At 40.9% G+C, this 16,798-nt stretch overlaps 2 protein-coding genes across 2 annotated transcripts; both read right to left on the bottom strand.

Moving 5' to 3' along the window:
• Window positions 1-124: 124 nt before the first annotated feature.
• On the bottom strand, window positions 125-7,048 carry LOC137611790 (sodium- and chloride-dependent GABA transporter 3-like). Its single transcript, XM_068339884.1, has 10 exons — window positions 7,032-7,048; window positions 6,601-6,733; window positions 6,366-6,500; window positions 5,945-6,048; window positions 5,689-5,813; window positions 5,420-5,532; window positions 5,191-5,328; window positions 4,983-5,085; window positions 4,227-4,327; window positions 125-292 (listed from the first exon to the last, which is right to left on the bottom strand). The coding sequence occupies exons 1-10, from the start codon at window positions 7,046-7,048 to the stop codon at window positions 125-127; spliced, it is 1,137 nt and encodes a 378-aa protein (XP_068195985.1).
• A 3,113-nt stretch (window positions 7,049-10,161) lies between these two features.
• Window positions 10,162-16,798, bottom strand: LOC137611788 (sodium- and chloride-dependent betaine transporter-like). The gene is made up of 14 exons (XM_068339883.1): window positions 16,630-16,798; window positions 16,397-16,531; window positions 16,131-16,268; window positions 15,419-15,506; window positions 14,168-14,300; window positions 13,935-14,069; window positions 13,571-13,674; window positions 13,313-13,437; window positions 13,034-13,146; window positions 12,813-12,950; window positions 12,626-12,728; window positions 11,927-12,027; window positions 10,595-10,762; window positions 10,162-10,269 (listed from the first exon to the last, which is right to left on the bottom strand). Exons 1-14 carry the CDS (start codon window positions 16,796-16,798, stop codon window positions 10,162-10,164), a joined length of 1,758 nt encoding a protein of 585 aa, XP_068195984.1.

Below are 16,798 nucleotides of genomic sequence, written 5' to 3'. Positions count from 1 at the left end.
GTATCTCTCTTCCTGCCGTGGGACAAGATGCCTTAAGACCAAGATGGTGGATAGGATGTTGCGCTCCTTCCCCACCTTAAATCTCACGCAATTGGTTTCTCCCCTTGCTCTTTCCTCTTCCTTCTTAGCCTTTATACCTTTCCCCACCAAAATCCAGCAGCGATTGGCGACAGGCGACAGGAGCAGGTGAGCTCGGGGATCTCCTAGCCTGGGACCCACACATTGGCGGCAGATGCAAGAAGATCACTGGGCTGACAAACTTGGTGGCAAAGTCGCCCTTCGGTAGAAGCGTCTGTGTCAGGGCAGGACTTTTCTAGCCATAGCACTGCCCTCTCCAATTTTGGAGAAGGCCGTAGAAAAGGTGTGGCCAAACACGCTCACTGCCCCCAATGTCTGGCAAGGTAACCGCCTGTCCCCAACACTTTCTCCAACTAATACGGGGTCTGCACAATGATATGAGGGACTCTGTCATCTATGGTACTTCCTTTTCACCTTCATTCCCCATTGTCAGCGGGGTCAAGCAAGGATGTGTGTTTGCACCAACATTTTTCTCGCTATACCTTGCAGCGGGTGTGTTGCGTGTCAAATCGTCTCACCCTCACCTTGAAGTGCCTAACAGGCATACAGGACGGATGGTGGTCTGTTTAACCTGAGACGTCTAAAGGCCCAACAAAGACATCTGAGATGAACATCTCTGAACTCCAGTACGCTGATGACGGCTGTGCCCCAGCCTCCTCCCCTGCTGAACTACAGCAAACCACCAATGATTTTGTGGAGGCATATGAGAGTGCAGGACTGGAGGTCAATGTTGGAAAGATAAAAATCCTGGACCAATCCCACCCTGCTCATCCTTTCCAGCCTTTTGATATAACTATCCACGACAATTTGGTAGAGCAGGTTCCCAGATTCTGATACCTTGGGTCTATCATCAACAACAATGACCATAGTGAGGATGTCAGTAACAGGATTCGCTCTGCCCATCAAGCCTTCGGCCAGCTATACCACCGTATCTTCTCACAACACGGCTTGTCAACACAAACCAAGATCGGTGTCTACAGAGGTGTAGTGATTCCAACTCTTCTCAATGGATCAGAAAGCTGGACCCTCTATCGGAAAGCATCAGGACCCTGGAAAAGTTCCACCAGCAAAAGTTGCGGGCAATCCTGGGAATTGCCTTGGATCTCACAGTCACCAGCAGACATACAGATGGAGAGCCCTGTTAGGTCAGCTAGTCAAGAGGAAGAGGAATTGAATGATGAAGAACAGATCCTCGTTTTTGGAGGCTGCCATTATGATGGGAAACGAGAAGACAAAGATCTAAGTACAAATTGGAACAATTTCATCATTACTTATTTATTTTCCGTTACTCATGATGATGACATATTATTTCAGAGCATGAGATGAGAAGTAAATGCTGCAACATAGACTGACAATACCATAGGTAAACAGAGTTATTAATTTGCTTTTGAAGGTCACATTAAGTTGTCGCTGCAGATGTTGTCAATTCAACAGTCGTCTCCTCTGCTCCCATTTGTCTCTTCCGCCAGGCTGGATCATCAGCAGGACGACAAAGGACGAACAAACGCTGGAACAAATAAGAGAAGTTATAAGTTTCTATGTTTTGATAACTGTCATCCTTTCTTCATCAGCCTTACTCCTGTTTTCTCCTCTACTCCCCTGTTTCTCTGACTACATATAACAGTAGAATTTTGGGCACAGCAGCTCACAGCTGACTAATGACTCTGGCTCTTTCTTACCCACCTGTGATCACATGATTCTCTGCACCTCAACTATTCCTTGTCGGATTACTATTCAAACAAGCAGCTGATTTATTGCAAGTGCATTAAAAAAGAATATTGTAGGATCTTGTATATCTGAAACTTTTAATATCTAAAAATATGAAAACATGTCATACGTTCAGTTAAAAATTCATTAAGCAGAAATGTTCATTTTTTTATTCAGGGGTTAGTTGAGTTTCCATTTTCATGAGTTGGAGTTACTTTGATTCAATCAATTTGTGGTTCTGTTGATGAGTTCTGGGACCCCAAGTTCCTTTGATTGGGGACTCCGGGTTGTCTTTATGGTGGGGTGAGGTTTCTCTCCTCATCCTATGGCAACATCCTACAGATTCTCAACAGGGTTCAAGTCAGCTAAGCTGGCCGTCCATTCATCCCAGTAACACCAGTAGGTCAGGAAACTAGTTCCCAGTAATTTCCTTGGGCAACTCCAAAAAGCTTGTCAGTGGAGGGAGGCTGCTTTGACTTTGAAATTTTGAGAAATGGTCCAGCTTTCCTCAGGTGCACAGGTGTGAAACATTTGACCTCTGGATCAGGAGTGGCTTGACATTTGGAATGTGACACTTTCCGTGGAGGTTCCTGATACTCAGATGCTAGACTAAGTCCACTCCTTGTGAGGGTCCCCCAAGTTCTTGACTCACTCTTGTCCCCCGGAGTATCTTCTGAGGCGAATCCAATTGTGCAGTCTTCATCAAGATCGCGCAAGTGCAAGTAAAACTGACTGAGAGATTTATGGTTTTTATACTGCATGAATTGAAATTTACTCAAAGTTGACACTTGGCTTTAAGATGTTGTTCAGCACAAATTCTGACCTGTCTGAAGGTTCCTGGTGTCAAACACACCCGTCCAGCTGCCCAAAGTGGGATCATGAGAACAGAAGAGAGTGTCATGAACCACCCCAGTGAGTACGCCCAGTCAGGGTAAACGTAGTCATTGATCATGAGGCGCTTGTAATCCAGCAGGTACACGATACAAGAAATCTGTGGATAATTTGTCAAATTTAATTATTTATTGGAATTTTTGTAAATATTCTATCACCAAGTCTGTGTTTATGATTGAAAAGACTGATTTGAAAATGAAAAAGTACACGACTGATGAAGTTAATTTATATGTTTATATTTACTTTTAAATTAATTTTAAACATATTTGTAACAGTAAAACCAGTCAGAAACACATTTCCACAAATCAAAATTTCAAAAAAAAAAAATCACTACGACTCAGGTTGTTTAAATTAACTCTTGAAAGGTTTTGTTAACAAGGTATCCAAAAGCTGTTGAGTCGATCCACTGGACGTTAAGAAAGTTCTTTAAAATGTTTCGTCTCTCATCCAAGAGACTTCTTCAGTTCAGAGAGTGGCTGATTCTGTCCCAGCTTATTAACCCTGTGGGGTGTGGTCAGTGCTTTTCACATTCCAACGACCTTCGTTAAACCCGTCTGGCTCCTCAACGATTGTTGGTGGGGGTGTCAAAGGGGGTCGTTGAAATGTGAGTTACACCTTTGTATGCTAATGAGGGTCATTAGCATGAGACCCATCACCTGGGTCAATCCGCTGAGACAATCTTTTTGGGAGTTTCGAAAGGACATGATTATAAATGGGAGAAAGGTGATGTCGCAGACCACCCCCTCTATTCAGAGATGGCTTCTCCACTTTGACGTTGATGGCCTCTTTCACTCCTCTCTCAAACCATTTATCTTCCCTGTCCAAGATCTGAACATCTGTGTCCTGAAATGAGTGTCTCTCTTCCTTGAGGTGAAGGAAGACTGCTGAGCCCTGTCCTGATGTGTTGGCTCTTCTGTGTTGAGCCATGCGTCTGTGTAGTGGTTGTTTGGTTTCCCCTATGTAGCCATCTGAGCATTCCTCGCTGCATTTAACTGCATACACCAGATTGCTCTTCTGACTGTGTGGTTTGGGGTCTTTTGGGTGGACCAGTCTTTGTCGGAGGGTGTTACCTGGCTTAAAATACACAGGGAGCTTGTATTTGTTAAAGATCCTCCTCAGCTTTTTAGACATTCCAGACACATATGGGATCACTATACCATTGCGCTTGCTCTCTTCCGTCCTCACTGGGTTGTTCTCCTTTCTGGATCTTGTGTGGGCTTTTACGAAGGAACCCCACTCAGACCCATCGTCAGCAGCATCAACTCTGTCACTTACAACATTATCAGCCACTCTCTGAACTGAAGAAGTCTCTTGGATGAGAGACGAAACGTCTTCAAGAACTTTCTTAACGAATCGACTCAACAGCTTTTGGCTAACCATGACCTGGATGACTGAGAACCTACACAGACGTTAACAAGGTATCCGTCGGATGCCCTTCGTGACACAAGCCTCTGTATTTATCCACTTCCATCTGTTAACAAATCACACTTAAATATAATATTACTCTAATGGTATTGATGTTGGTAATCATGAAGATAATCCTGACTCACCAGGGACAGCGGAGGAATGATGTACTTCCAGCACAGTTTAAAGAAAAGAGATGGTCTCTGTCCTGTCATGTCCTCGATTATGTTAGAGAGTCGGTTAGCACCTGATGAAAAGCCAATTTATCGTCAAAATTCCAGAGTTTAAGAAAGAGGTTGGTGATATTTTACAATTCTCCCTTTTTATCAAGATTGACAAATATTGGCAGAATGCACCGATGACTCTGGGCAAGAAATTTATTTTGCGGGTGCTCAAATGGGCCTTGAGGCATGCTTGAGATACAATAGATACAATCAATCAATCAAGTTCTATTTATGAAGCGCCTAATCATGGCAGCAGACATTTCAAAGCACTTTAACAGACAGAAAAACCCAACTGAATCCTTCAGAGCAAGCATAAGTGACAGTGGTGGGGAAAAACTGCCTCTGAGGAAGAAAATCCTGGTAGGACCCAGATTCTTTTGGGCAGCCATCAGCCTTGACCAGTTGGGTGGAAAATAAATAAAATGAAGATAAGGACAGGGTAAGAGAAAGACAGACAGAGAGAGTGGCAGATAGGCCAGACTGAGTCAGTGTCTTCATGTTTACAGTTAGACTCAAGGAGATAATGAGGGGATAATGAGAATCTTCCTGAATACATAATTACATTTTCTTTTGATATTGTTGTGTTTGTCTTTCTATCTTCTCTCTTTTTAGCTTATTGTCCAATAAAAGTTAAAACACTTTAAGTAATATAAATATATTAAGCATTAAAGTACTCACCAAACATCCAGCCTAAAACAATGCATTCACTGATAATTATGATCTTCTGACAGAGACTGGTACAGCCATAGAATTCAGTCAGTTGAAATATGAAAATTCCTCCCTAAATGAAAAAGAAATTGAGATTTGTATTAAATGATTTAGAATAGAGTAACAATTGAAATATTAATCCTTATTAACACCTTGTTAGGAAAATATTTCTATTCACCTCAGTCACCAAGGTTAGTTGAAGAAGAAAAGTGGTTATACAACTGATGAGGACAAATATCTCATGATTCACTGGTGCACGAAACAACTTTGGAAACAAGTCACTCACTGTAGAGATGAAACTCTCCATTGCAACAAACTGTTAAGAAAACAACAGGTGCAATTGTGTTTGTGTTTAGAAAACATGGATGGATGTGAAGAAACCAACTATTTCTCATTTGAATTATTACATGTGAGTCAATAGCCAGTAGAATCAACATCAGGAAGAAGCAGACACTCCAGAACTGTGGTAAAGGCATCAAAGCTGTCGCCTGAGGGTAAGCGATGAAGGCCAGACCTGGACCTGTTGAGGGAACAAGGAGATGTTACATGTATTATGTATTATTGATGTTAAAACATTCAATATTTTATAACTTCGTATAATTTGACATTTAATATTGCTTGTGAGGAAATTGTTGTGTCTAAGTAAGGTTTCCTGAACTCTTGACAAATACTGCACCTGACTTGGTCACAGTGTTGACGGGAACACCCTGTTTGTGAGCCATGAATCCAAGAACAGAGAAGACAACAAATCCAGCAACAAAACTGGTTCCACTGTTCAGCAGACAGAGCCAGAAACAGTCCCTGGAGGTCACACGGGGACAAGAAACCATCCTTATTGATAATTCCAAGGTAAAACTCTCTTAACAAATTTTATTGAATCTGTAAATAATGAGAACACCTATGACCAATGTAAGAATGTGTATCACATTTACTTGTAACAGTTGTTGTTGTAGTCATTATAGCTGCTCAGCACAACTAATGTCCCTCCAGCCAGGCTGTAGGAGAAACATATTTGAGTTCCTGCCTCAATCCAGACCTGAAATGTTAGAATGAATATTACACACTGAAGTTATACATTTACTTTAACTTGTTCGACAATGTTGAGTGTTTAATAAATGTTTGATAAAATGTTTAATTAAAAAAGGTTGATAAAGATGCATTTATTTTACATTTAAGATGGGCACGGAACCAAACTCAACACATTAATATTTCTACATGACACATCATATGAGGAGCGTTATATAAGCTAATTAAGATGAAATTCAAAAAAAAGTAAGTGTAAAATTGAATTCATATTTTAAATTATATTCCTGTTTCACACAAGAAAAAACAAAGAAAATGTAGACAATCCACCTCTAGGTCAGCCAGATGGTTTATGTCTGGATACAGGTAGTAGTAGATCCCTTCTGAAGCTCCAGGTAGAGTCAAGCCTCTAATGAGTAGAATCAGGAGCATCACATAGGGGAACGTGGCTGTGAAGTATGCGACCTGAAATGGAAAGAAAATGTTTACAGATAGATAGTGAGTAGAAGTGATTGGTAGTAATATACACCACAGGTAGTTTAAGACTGAAGTGTCTCTCCAGGACCTTTCCAGAAGATCTGACTCCTTTCCAGATACTGAAGTAGCAGATCACCCAGCAGACCAGGAGACACAAGGCCAGCTCCCATCTCACACTGCCCAGCTCCTCAATGCCTCCTGACATGCCCAGCATCCTCCGTCTGAGGAGATGGAGATTAAGGTATTGTTGAAGATGTGGATGTTATAATTTGTAATGCATCTAATCAATTCTTGTCTTGGGCGGTAGTGGCTCAGTGGTAGAGCGTGCGACAGAGCGGGTCGTCCAATGTTCTAAGATCGGGGGTTTGATTCCCGCTCCCGCCCAAAAAACACCCGTGTGAGCTGACAGTGGGAGGTGTCAGCTCACCTCTGGAGCACTGCCGAGGCACCCTTGAGCAAGGCACCACCCCCCTTACAAGTTGCTCATTTGGGGCGCACCAAGAAGGCGCTGCCCGCCACTCTGCCTCCAGTTGCATGCTTACAGGCCCCCTTGTGTGTGTTTGGTGTATTACAAGGGCCTGTACACACTAACACTAACACACACACACATATTACAGTATATATATACTGTATATGCATGCGTGAGTTTCTCACTGAGTTTCTTGCCATCTCTGAATGTTTAGAGACCCAAATATAACCACACTTTCCCCGATGTCATAACAGAATCCATTTCATATTGGTCATTATAACTGGACAACTACATGTGCTGCATTTGGGTCCTGCTCTGACCTCTTACACTGTTACGACTGACATGAATCATTTCTGTTATGATCCACATCGTAATGACATCATGTGTCAATGATAAATTTTCTAGTAACAGTCCTCAGGATTTTTAACTGTCCATTATGTAAATCAACTTTCTCAAAGTCCCAACCGAGTTGAAGAACCTGACTGAGTGAAACTGTCACAGTCTGCATCTTCAAGTCTAAATCTCTGTACTTTTTCCACTGTCTCTTTCTCTCTCCCTGTCACCCAGTTTCCAGTTATTCATCAACCTAATAACACTCACCTGTTGCCGCTGCTGCTTCTGGTTCCTCAATCATTTTTTTTCCCCCTCTTTACCACTCGTTACCAGTCAGTCACTGCCAGATTGTTTCATTACTGATTCACGACTTTCCAGAGACTAGAGTGACCTAATACCCATTCTGCCCCTGCCCTGGATCTTTATTTGACTTTCTCTCCCTCATGACAAATTTGTTTTGCCTGGATTCAGTCTATTTTGCACCTGTTCTGTGCAAACTACCACTCATGAGTACATTAACCAAAGATCATTATGAACTGACCTGCACTGAGTTCAGCATTTGGATCCAACTGACACACACATGACAGAATCATCGAAATTTCTCGAAAACAAGTTTTTTGAAAAAGAAAAGATGTTACACTCACTCCCAAAACTCGACTGCTGCAGGAGTCCCGTTGGTCTTATTTCCAGTCACATCGGATGAATTAAAAATCTGAATCTGAAGACAGTCAGCTGGGTTGAGAAGCAAATATTTCAGTGATAATTTGTGCATTGAAGGCTGTATCTTGTGATGGGGTGGTGGGGTGCTCAAAATGTTTTTTGTCTGTTAATTAGATAATTTTATGTTATTTTTCTAAACTGTTGTCTTTTGTGTTTTAAAAAATGATTTGGAAGAAAGTTACATTTTTCAGGTAAATGCACACAATGAATAAAAATCATATTTATGTCTGAGCTGTTCTTGAAATGAAGTAGAATTTATTAAAACATAGATTGGCGTAGGCTCAAAGTACCTCAAACTTGTACTGAAGTACCTGAGTAAATGTCCCAAACACAACTAAAGGGGATCTCTTAAGAGTGTTACCTGTGTTCCAGGTGTTGTTGCAGGTGGCCCAGGGGATCTGGGATCTGAATGAGAACACCAGATAGAAGAGAGCCCAGACTTGAATTAAAATGTAGACGAAACCCCAGACTGTCACTATCAGTTGTCCAATGCCGATACCTTTAAGAGAAATACAAAACCCAGTTTTAAAACGCAAGCATACATGTTGGGATGCAAAAAAAACCCTGAAAAATTATTACAGAAGGCTTTGATTTTGCTTTATCCTGTACATTTTAGTTGAACTCAGCTCAGCCCACCTTGTGCAAGTGGACACAACTTGGTCCAGCAGGTGATGAATCCTTCCTGGGTGTACTGACCAATTGAGGTCACCATTAGAAACATAGGTATCCCAGCAAGTACAGCTAACAGACCATATGGCACCAGAAAGGTACCTATTTAAAAAGAACAAAGTCACACAGTCATATATACCCATATAAATAATTTTTGTTCATCTCAGCTTCAAATTTGTTCCTATTTTAATTAACGTAGGACAAAATTATCTTCGTTCTCTTACTGTGTCTTTCCCTGCATAGTAATTCCCTGTCCACACCCTGTGGGTTGTCTTAGGGGATAATCAGTTCTGTAGTTGTTTTGCCAGCCTTCCTGTTGATTAAAATATTGGCCTCTTTTTTTTCTTGTTATTTTAGTATCGGTCTGAAGGCTATAATACCAGTGTTTCAGTGTCTGCTTTTGATGTTGATTTCTTGGAATTTTCAAAACCTGAGCAATTCCTGACGAGATGCCTTCCTTTTTTCTTGCCACATTGTTCAGCTGGCAAAGTTATGATAAACAATTGATGAATGTATTAAGTAATTACAATTACTTGAGTTATAAGTGGTCAAAGTTAGCTTCCCTTATAAGGTGGCTGGCCAAACCCTTAGGAAGAGGGTGAAGAGCTCATTGACCAGGGAGAAGCTTGGAGTAGAGTCGCTGTTTCTCCATATCGAATGAAGTCAGCTGAGGTGACTCAGGCATCTGTTTCAGATGCCTCCTGGACGTCTGTTTCGGGGATGTTCTACTGGGAGTAGGCCTTAGCAAATCATGGACTCCCCGGAAGAGATAGATGAGATGTCTAGGGAGAGGGAGGTATGGACATTCCTGCTGAGACTGTTGCCTTCATGACTCCGACCTCGACAAGTGATTGAAGATGGATGGATGGATTTGAATGAAGTTGACTGCAAGCAAGTCAAGAGAGATAAGGAAATATGATAGGTACTGCAATACCTCAGACCATCTGACACCACGAGATTGTTCAGCTGCCTTTTTCGTCATGATACTGAGGCCACTCTCTATTTCCTCTACCTGAATTATTCATTGTTTTTTCCTCATGCTTCCAGCTCATTTAATGTTGCTACCACGCCCTAAGATTCCTCTGCCAGCTTCTGACTCCACCTGTTGCTATCCATTATTCTGTCAACCTTCATCCTCTCATTCAGCCAGACTTCCCTATTCTCTCTACAATTCCACCAATCTGTCCCCTGCCTTCACCAGTGAGTCATAATGGAACTGTAGCAGGAAAAATCACCAATAGGAAACACAATAGAAGACGCAAAGAATTTTGTTGATATGAACAAAAGTTTTATTGTTATTCATCAGCTTTCTCCATTTCTACAGATGTGGAAAAGTATAGAGAAACATGCATTTTATTCTTTGCTAAAGTTCACGAGAATTACAAGCAGCGTGTTGCTGCTTCTTAATCTAGATTGAGAATGGTATTATGTCTTGTTAATTTGACTCTACGGGTCACACTAAGCTGTCATTGCAGATGTCATCAGGTCGACAGTAGTTCTCTCTTCTCCACGTTCTGTCCTCTTCCAGGCTGGATCTTCAGCAGGACGACAAAGGACGGACAAACGCTGGAACAAGAGTTTAATGAGTTTAAACGTGACCATAATCATTTGGATATTTGCATTAGTTTAGGTATAAATTAGTATTGAATATGCTTTTCATCTAAATATAATTATTATATTATTCAGCAAATCCACATTGAAGGCAGGATGATAAACATATTGGATTCTATGAATCAAGTTGGCAGATGCTGTAATAAGCTTTGTGGCGTGATGTTTTGCCATTTTGTAAACAAAACTGGGATATTTGGTTGTCTTTTAGAGAATTTTAATTGATTAAGTCTAAAATATGGATCTTTTCAACTCCAGCATCTCATTCAGAATGAATTCTGACCTGTCTGAAGGTGCCCGGTGTCAAACACATCCGTCCAGCTGCCCCCAGTGGCACCATGACAACAGTGGAAAGGGTCATGCTCACTCCTACTGCATACACCCAGTCAGGGTAAGAGTAGTCATTGAATTTGAGGTGTTTGTAATTAACCAGGGACATGATGAAGGGAATCTGTGAAGATTAATGAATTTATTATTTACTAAGAATAGAACATTTTATCAATCTTACATTCAATCAGTTATTTTTTGAAGTAAAGGTTGCTTAAAGTATTTTTGGTATTCCCAAAATCCTGGCCATCAAAATCCAGTTGGTGTCACTGACACAATATCAGGTGATGAATGTGGAGCAGGAAGAAAAAATGCAGGTAGTCTGAAAAGATATGAACATCCAACTTGTGAACATTCGTAGATACAAACAACCAGTTGCCATATCTAACTGTTGTAGTTCCCCTCTCTGCCACAACCCCCATTGAGCAGCATCGCTTCATAAGCACGACAACTCTCCAATGACACCTCTGCTTCTCGCTGACAATAACTCGTCCTTCCGCCTCCTCTTCCTTTGCTCTAAACTTCAGAGCTTACTTTCACCTTTAGAGCCTAAAGCTAAGTTACATTACGATACTACGGTATTATGTGTTGTCTCTACATCCCGTGAAGGGGGATGTATTGTAATTGTCAGTGTTTGTGTGTCCGTCGATCCGTTCGTCTGTCCGTCCGTACATTAGTCCACCAAATATCTTCCAAACCATTGCAGATAGAAATATGAAACAAAAAGCACATTACTTGGACAGCAAAGGGGATGAAAATGAGATGATGACCTTGAGAAAAATAGGTCAAGGTCAAATTTCAACTTTTTTACACTCAGGAATCAGATAAGATAGAAAGACGAGGGAGAAGGCCAGTGTGAGTAAGACCATAGATCCATGGTCTGAGATATTTTTTCTATCCTGAGGTATTTTTGCACATATCTCAGGAATCAGATAAGAGAGAAAGAGGAAACAAAAGGCGTTATTACAGGGAGGCAAGGGGATGAAAAAAAGATCACAATATTGACCTTGAAAAACAAAGTCAGGGTCACATTTCCACTTTTATATCTTTTTAGGCACACATCTATGAAACCTCTCTGAAACCATGTTGGATCATGGGTCTTTTATTAAATGACCCTGACCTATGAAAGTAGGTCAGGGTCTCATATGTTCACTGCTGGTCACCTAAACTAATTAACGCCTGAAATGTCTCACCATGAAAAAGAAACCGCTGAAACTTTGCCAGGAATGTAATGTATGTATGTAATGAATGTAATCAACTGTAACCTCGAAGAACCGTTCTGACTCACCAGTGACAACGGGGGAATGATGAATTTCCAGCACAGTTTGAAGAAAACCGAAGGTCTTTGTCCTGTCATATCCTCAATGACGTTGTAAAAGCGATCAGCACCTTAAAAAGGTCAAAAATTTAAAAAGATACAGCAATGTGCATGGTGATTTGGAATTTTATATTGTCAGCAAACACAATCAAAAAGAAAATTGGGCCTAAAAAGGTTGTCTGTGCATGTCCTTATGATTTTAGGTGCCATAATGAGGGGAGATATTCTTTTAAGACAAATTATTCCATATACATGGGTCACCAGAGATGGTCCTGGTGGCTGGCCTCGAACCAAGGAGAACAAAATGCCGCAAACTGTTTAGCAAGAACGACAGCGTCACCTCTGTGGAATTTTCAGTCAGTTACAGTCAGGCTAAAACTGGTGTTGTGTATTCATACATCCTATAGTTGGACAGAGTGCTTTAGGGTTCCTTCAAAGCATCCTGGTAAAGATCACATCTAGTAGAGGACTACAGTTTTGGCAGGGAGCGACCTGAATGTAGATCTGAGTGCAGGTTTTGAGAAGTCTGCAGCTATATCCACCAGAGAGTGTTTTGAAATCAACCAAACCCATCAACATGAGCCATTCATGGCCTAAACCTTAAAGTTCAGTTTTGGGTAAAGAGAAAGGAACTGAAATCTTATTAATATTGTAATTTATGTAACTCACCAAAAATCCAGCCTATAGCCAGGCATTTACTAATAACCAAAACTGCCATACAGACCCTGGTAGAACCGTAGAACTCAATAAGTTGGAAAATATAAATTCCTGCCTAAAGCAGAAAGAAAGTTGAGATTGAAATAAGATTCAAGCCATCAGAATGATCCAAAACTGTTTTTTTGGGTTTTTTTTTTACCTCAGTCACCAAAAAAAGTTGTAGGACACACATGGCTAGACAGCTGATGAGGACAAAAATCTTATGCTTCACTGGTGCACGAAGCAACTTTGGAAACAAGTCACTCACTGTGGTGATACAGCTCTCTACCATCACAAACTGTGAAGATGACAAAGAGTGAAATGTCATGTGTGTTTACAAACCAACTATTTCTCATAGAAAATCTGACAAATAACTATTACAAATGAGTCAACAGCCAGTAGAATCAGCATCAGGAAGAAGCAAACAGTCCAGAAATGTGGTAAAGGCATCAAAGCTGTCGCCTGAGGGTAAGCGATGAAGGCCAGACCTGGACCTGTGAAGACACTGAGATGTCACAGTATGTATTAATGATGTTAAAGCATTTTATTCAACTTTTTATACCTTTGCATGATGAACACATTTAATATTGTTTTTGATGAAATCTTTCAATAACGGTATATGAGTATTCGTAAGGTTTCCTGAAATGAAAAATACTGCACCTGACTTGGTCACAGTATTTACAGGAACACCCTGTTTGTGAGCCATGAATCCAAGAACAGAGAAGACAACAAATCCAGCAACAAAACTGGTTCCACTGTTCAGCAGACAGAGCCAGAAACAGTCCCTGGAGGTCACACAGAGACAATAGACCCTCCTTATTGATACTTTCGAGGAAAAACACTCTTTACAATATTTTCATTTAATTGTAAAACATGAAATATACCAAAGACCATTGTGAAAATGTGTATCACATTTACTTGTAACAGTTGTTGTTGTGGTCATTATAGCTGCTCAGCACAACTAATGTCCCTCCAGCCAGGCTGTAGGAGAAACATATTTGAATTCCTGCCTCAATCCAGACCTGAAATGTTAGAATGAATATTACACACTGAAGTTTACTTTAACTTGTTAGACAATGTTGAGTAGTAAATCCAAAATGTTTGATTTGATAAAGGTTGATCAAGATGTAGTACTACTCCATCTAAGATGGGCACTGAACCAAACGCAACACAGTAACGTCTCTACATGAAACATCATATGGGGGATATTATATACATGTTTCACACTTCATTTCTGTTTCAACCAAGGAATTAAAAAATGTGGACCAAGTAGACAGTCCACCTCTAGGTCAGCCAGACGGTTTATGTCTGGATACAGGTAGTAGTAGATCCCTTCTGAAGCTCCAGGTAGAGTCAAGCCTCTAATGAGTAGAATCAGGAGCATCACATAGGGGAACGTGGCTGTGAAATATACGACCTGAAATTAAATGAAAATGTTTACAGATAGGTGGTAACTACGAGTGATTGACAGTTATATACACCACAGCTAATTAGACTCCAGTTTTCCTACAGGACCTTTCCAGAGGATCTGACACCTTTCCAGATACTGAAGTAGCAAAAGATCCAAGCGACCAGGAGACACAAGGCCAGCTCCCATCTGACACTGCCCAGCTCCTCAATGCCTCCAGACATGCCCAGCATCCTCCGCCTGAGGAGATGGAGATGTAGGTACTGTTGAAGATGTGGATGTTAGAATCTGTAATGCAGCTAAATAATTGCCAGAAATTGTGTGGAAGGCAATGCTTCTGATGGTTATTTTAGAAAATGCCCTCCCCGGTGTGTTTGTGAATGAACTACTGTCATATGAAAAATGATCCTCGGTGGTTCTCCATCACTTCATTTCAGGAAATAAAAGCGTATACAAAGCGGCATAGATAACATGACTGTAAACCCTAAGTCAACAATTCTTAGGGTTGATTTAGGCTTTAGAGTCATGTCCTGTCATGTTATCTCTGTTTCGTCATTGGATTGGGGCTGAAGAATGGAGGATATGCTGAGAAAGGCCAACCGAGCTGCAGAACTCTTTCCAGAACTTGGATTTTAAAACTGGGTTCCCCTGTCAGCAATCCTTGGGGTTCACTTTGCTGTTCTCCAGACAATAGGAGAGAGTGAAATGAACCGGGTAATAAACAAGGACCACCAAACCTGTCTGGAGTTAAGACTCTTGGCTTCCCAAATGTAATCCAGGTTCCTTTGGTTGACCCAGACCATGACCGGCTGGGTGGTTCCCTCCAACCAGTGGGACCACTCCTCCAGTGCCAGTTTGACCACTAGTAAGTTGAGGTCAAATACATAACTATTGGACTTTAGACAACTCAGTTGGAGAGAGGTAAACCATCATATTTTATTAAAAAGACTCAGACACCTGGTTGGCTTCTCCAGTATTGTTCATAAGTGTTTTTTTTTCTTATCTCACATGCTGATGCTTTTAGGTAAGTATAGATACGTGTTCTTCAGTCACCCATTAAATTGAATGTCGCAGTTGGGGTACTGAGGGTGGCATTAGTGTGCATCTATCATGCATTTAACCCCATTTTAGCTTCTGTGGGTGTGATCACAATGTTTAGCCACATTTTGTGTCTCTGACAAATTATTACAAAATAAAAATTTAAATTTTAAAATTTTGGAGCTTTGTCACTGTTAGCGATGTTTGGACTTCCCCAAAACCCCAACATGTTTGAATAACCTGACCAGGAGAAACATGTAATATTTCTTGCAGAAGCATGAGGACATTAAAACTTGAGAATGAAAATAAGTTAGACTCACTCCCAGAACTCGACTGCTGCTGGAGTCCCATTGGTCTGTTTTCCAGTCACATTGGATGAATTAAACATATCAGTATCAAGACAGTCAGCTGGATTGAAGAAAAAAAAAGATTATAGTGCATTGAAGGCTCTATATTTTGATGTGGCTCAGGATAATGAAAAGTTTGTTCATTAGATGATGAGACAAGAAAGAAGAAGAGAGGGGAAGGAAGGTTGTGTCAGTGGGGGAGGGGAGAGGTGAGAAAAAAGCAACTCTAAAAGCAAAGTCTATAAAATGATATGTTATCAATAATGGGGTTGAGACTGGTACTCGTTTCAGACGAGTGTCAGATAAAGCATTTCTGACCAGTACGAGCACAATACAAGTAAAACTCATCAATACTTGTGCTCATGCTGAAGGAAAATCCTCATAACCAGGGGTCCCCAACCTTTTTTTGCGGCAGGCACTGGTTTCTTCCGAGAAAAGTTAGTGATACAGATAATTTAGACGGTTGAACGGATACAGATAGTGGTGTCCTCGCTCATCCCTAATCTATAATATTAAATATGGTAGGCTGTGACAGAGTTTTCTTGCAGTTAATCTATAGTCTAACATTGCTGACACTTTCAACCTGACCCGAATTGTCAACCGTCTCATTGTTCACAACATTGAGACTGTTGAGACAACATAAGCCTAACCCTAACCCACCTCTGTATTTTCGTACCCTGCTTACCTGTATTCCAGGTGTTGTTGCATGTGGCCCAGGGGAGCTGGGATCTGAATGAGAACACCAGATAGAAGAGAGCCCAGGCTTCAATTATAATATAGATGGAAGCCCAGAATGTCATAACCAATTGTCCAACGCCGATACCTATAAGAGAAATATAAACACAAACATACAAAAGTGCAAAATTCTGAAAGAGTAAATGTTTTTGACTAAAGAATAAATTTCCATTTTGGTCTATCTTGTACATTTCAGTTGAACTCAGCTCAGCTCACCTTGTGCAAGTGGACACAACTTGGTCCAGCAGGTGATGAATCCTTCCTGGGTGTACTGACCAATTGAAGTCCCCATTAGAAACATAGGTATCCCAAAAAGTACAACTAGTAGACCATATGGCACCAGAAAGGCACCTATTTAAAAAGAAAAGGCATACATCCCCATGGTAACAAGAGTAAAATCTTCACCATGAATACAAAAGTATTTGATTGGATGAGTGTCTAATATTCACCTCCACCGTTCTTGAAGCATAGGTATGGAAATCTCCACACGTTCCCCAAGCCGACAACATTTCCCGCAACAACCAGGAAATATTCCATTTTATTGGCCCACTGTCCTCTGTCGTCATCACGTCTCTGTTTCTCGATTCTTTTTCTGTTCTCAATTCTTTTTCTGTTCAT

This window comes from Antennarius striatus, chromosome 18 (assembly GCF_040054535.1).
Source record: "Antennarius striatus isolate MH-2024 chromosome 18, ASM4005453v1, whole genome shotgun sequence".
Taxonomy (NCBI): domain Eukaryota; kingdom Metazoa; phylum Chordata; class Actinopteri; order Lophiiformes; family Antennariidae; genus Antennarius; species Antennarius striatus.
The sequence above is the reverse complement of the archived record's forward strand: the minus strand, read 5'-3'. Positions and strand labels throughout refer to the sequence as shown.

What these genes read in the sequence shown, in the direction of transcription:
- LOC137611788 (XM_068339883.1), bottom strand. Translation starts at nt 16,798, where the DNA reads ATGAACAGAAAAAGAATTGAGAACAGAAAAAGAATCGAGAAACAGAGA. An exon ending in GTTGTGTCCACTTGCACAAG is followed by an intron (nt 16,269 to 16,396) that starts GTGAGCTGAGCT and finishes TTTCTCTTATAG; the next exon opens with GTATCGGCGTTGGACAATTG. An exon ending in AACTTTTTTTGGTGACTGAG is followed by an intron (nt 12,729 to 12,812) that starts GTAAAAAAAAAA and finishes TTTCTGCTTTAG; the next exon opens with GCAGGAATTTATATTTTCCA.
- LOC137611790 (XM_068339884.1), bottom strand. An exon ending in AACTAACCTTGGTGACTGAG is followed by an intron (nt 5,086 to 5,190) that starts GTGAATAGAAAT and finishes TTTTTCATTTAG; the next exon opens with GGAGGAATTTTCATATTTCA. An exon ending in TCATTCCTCCGCTGTCCCTG is followed by an intron (nt 293 to 4,226) that starts GTGAGTCAGGAT and finishes GCCCTGACACAG; the next exon opens with ACGCTTCTACCGAAGGGCGA.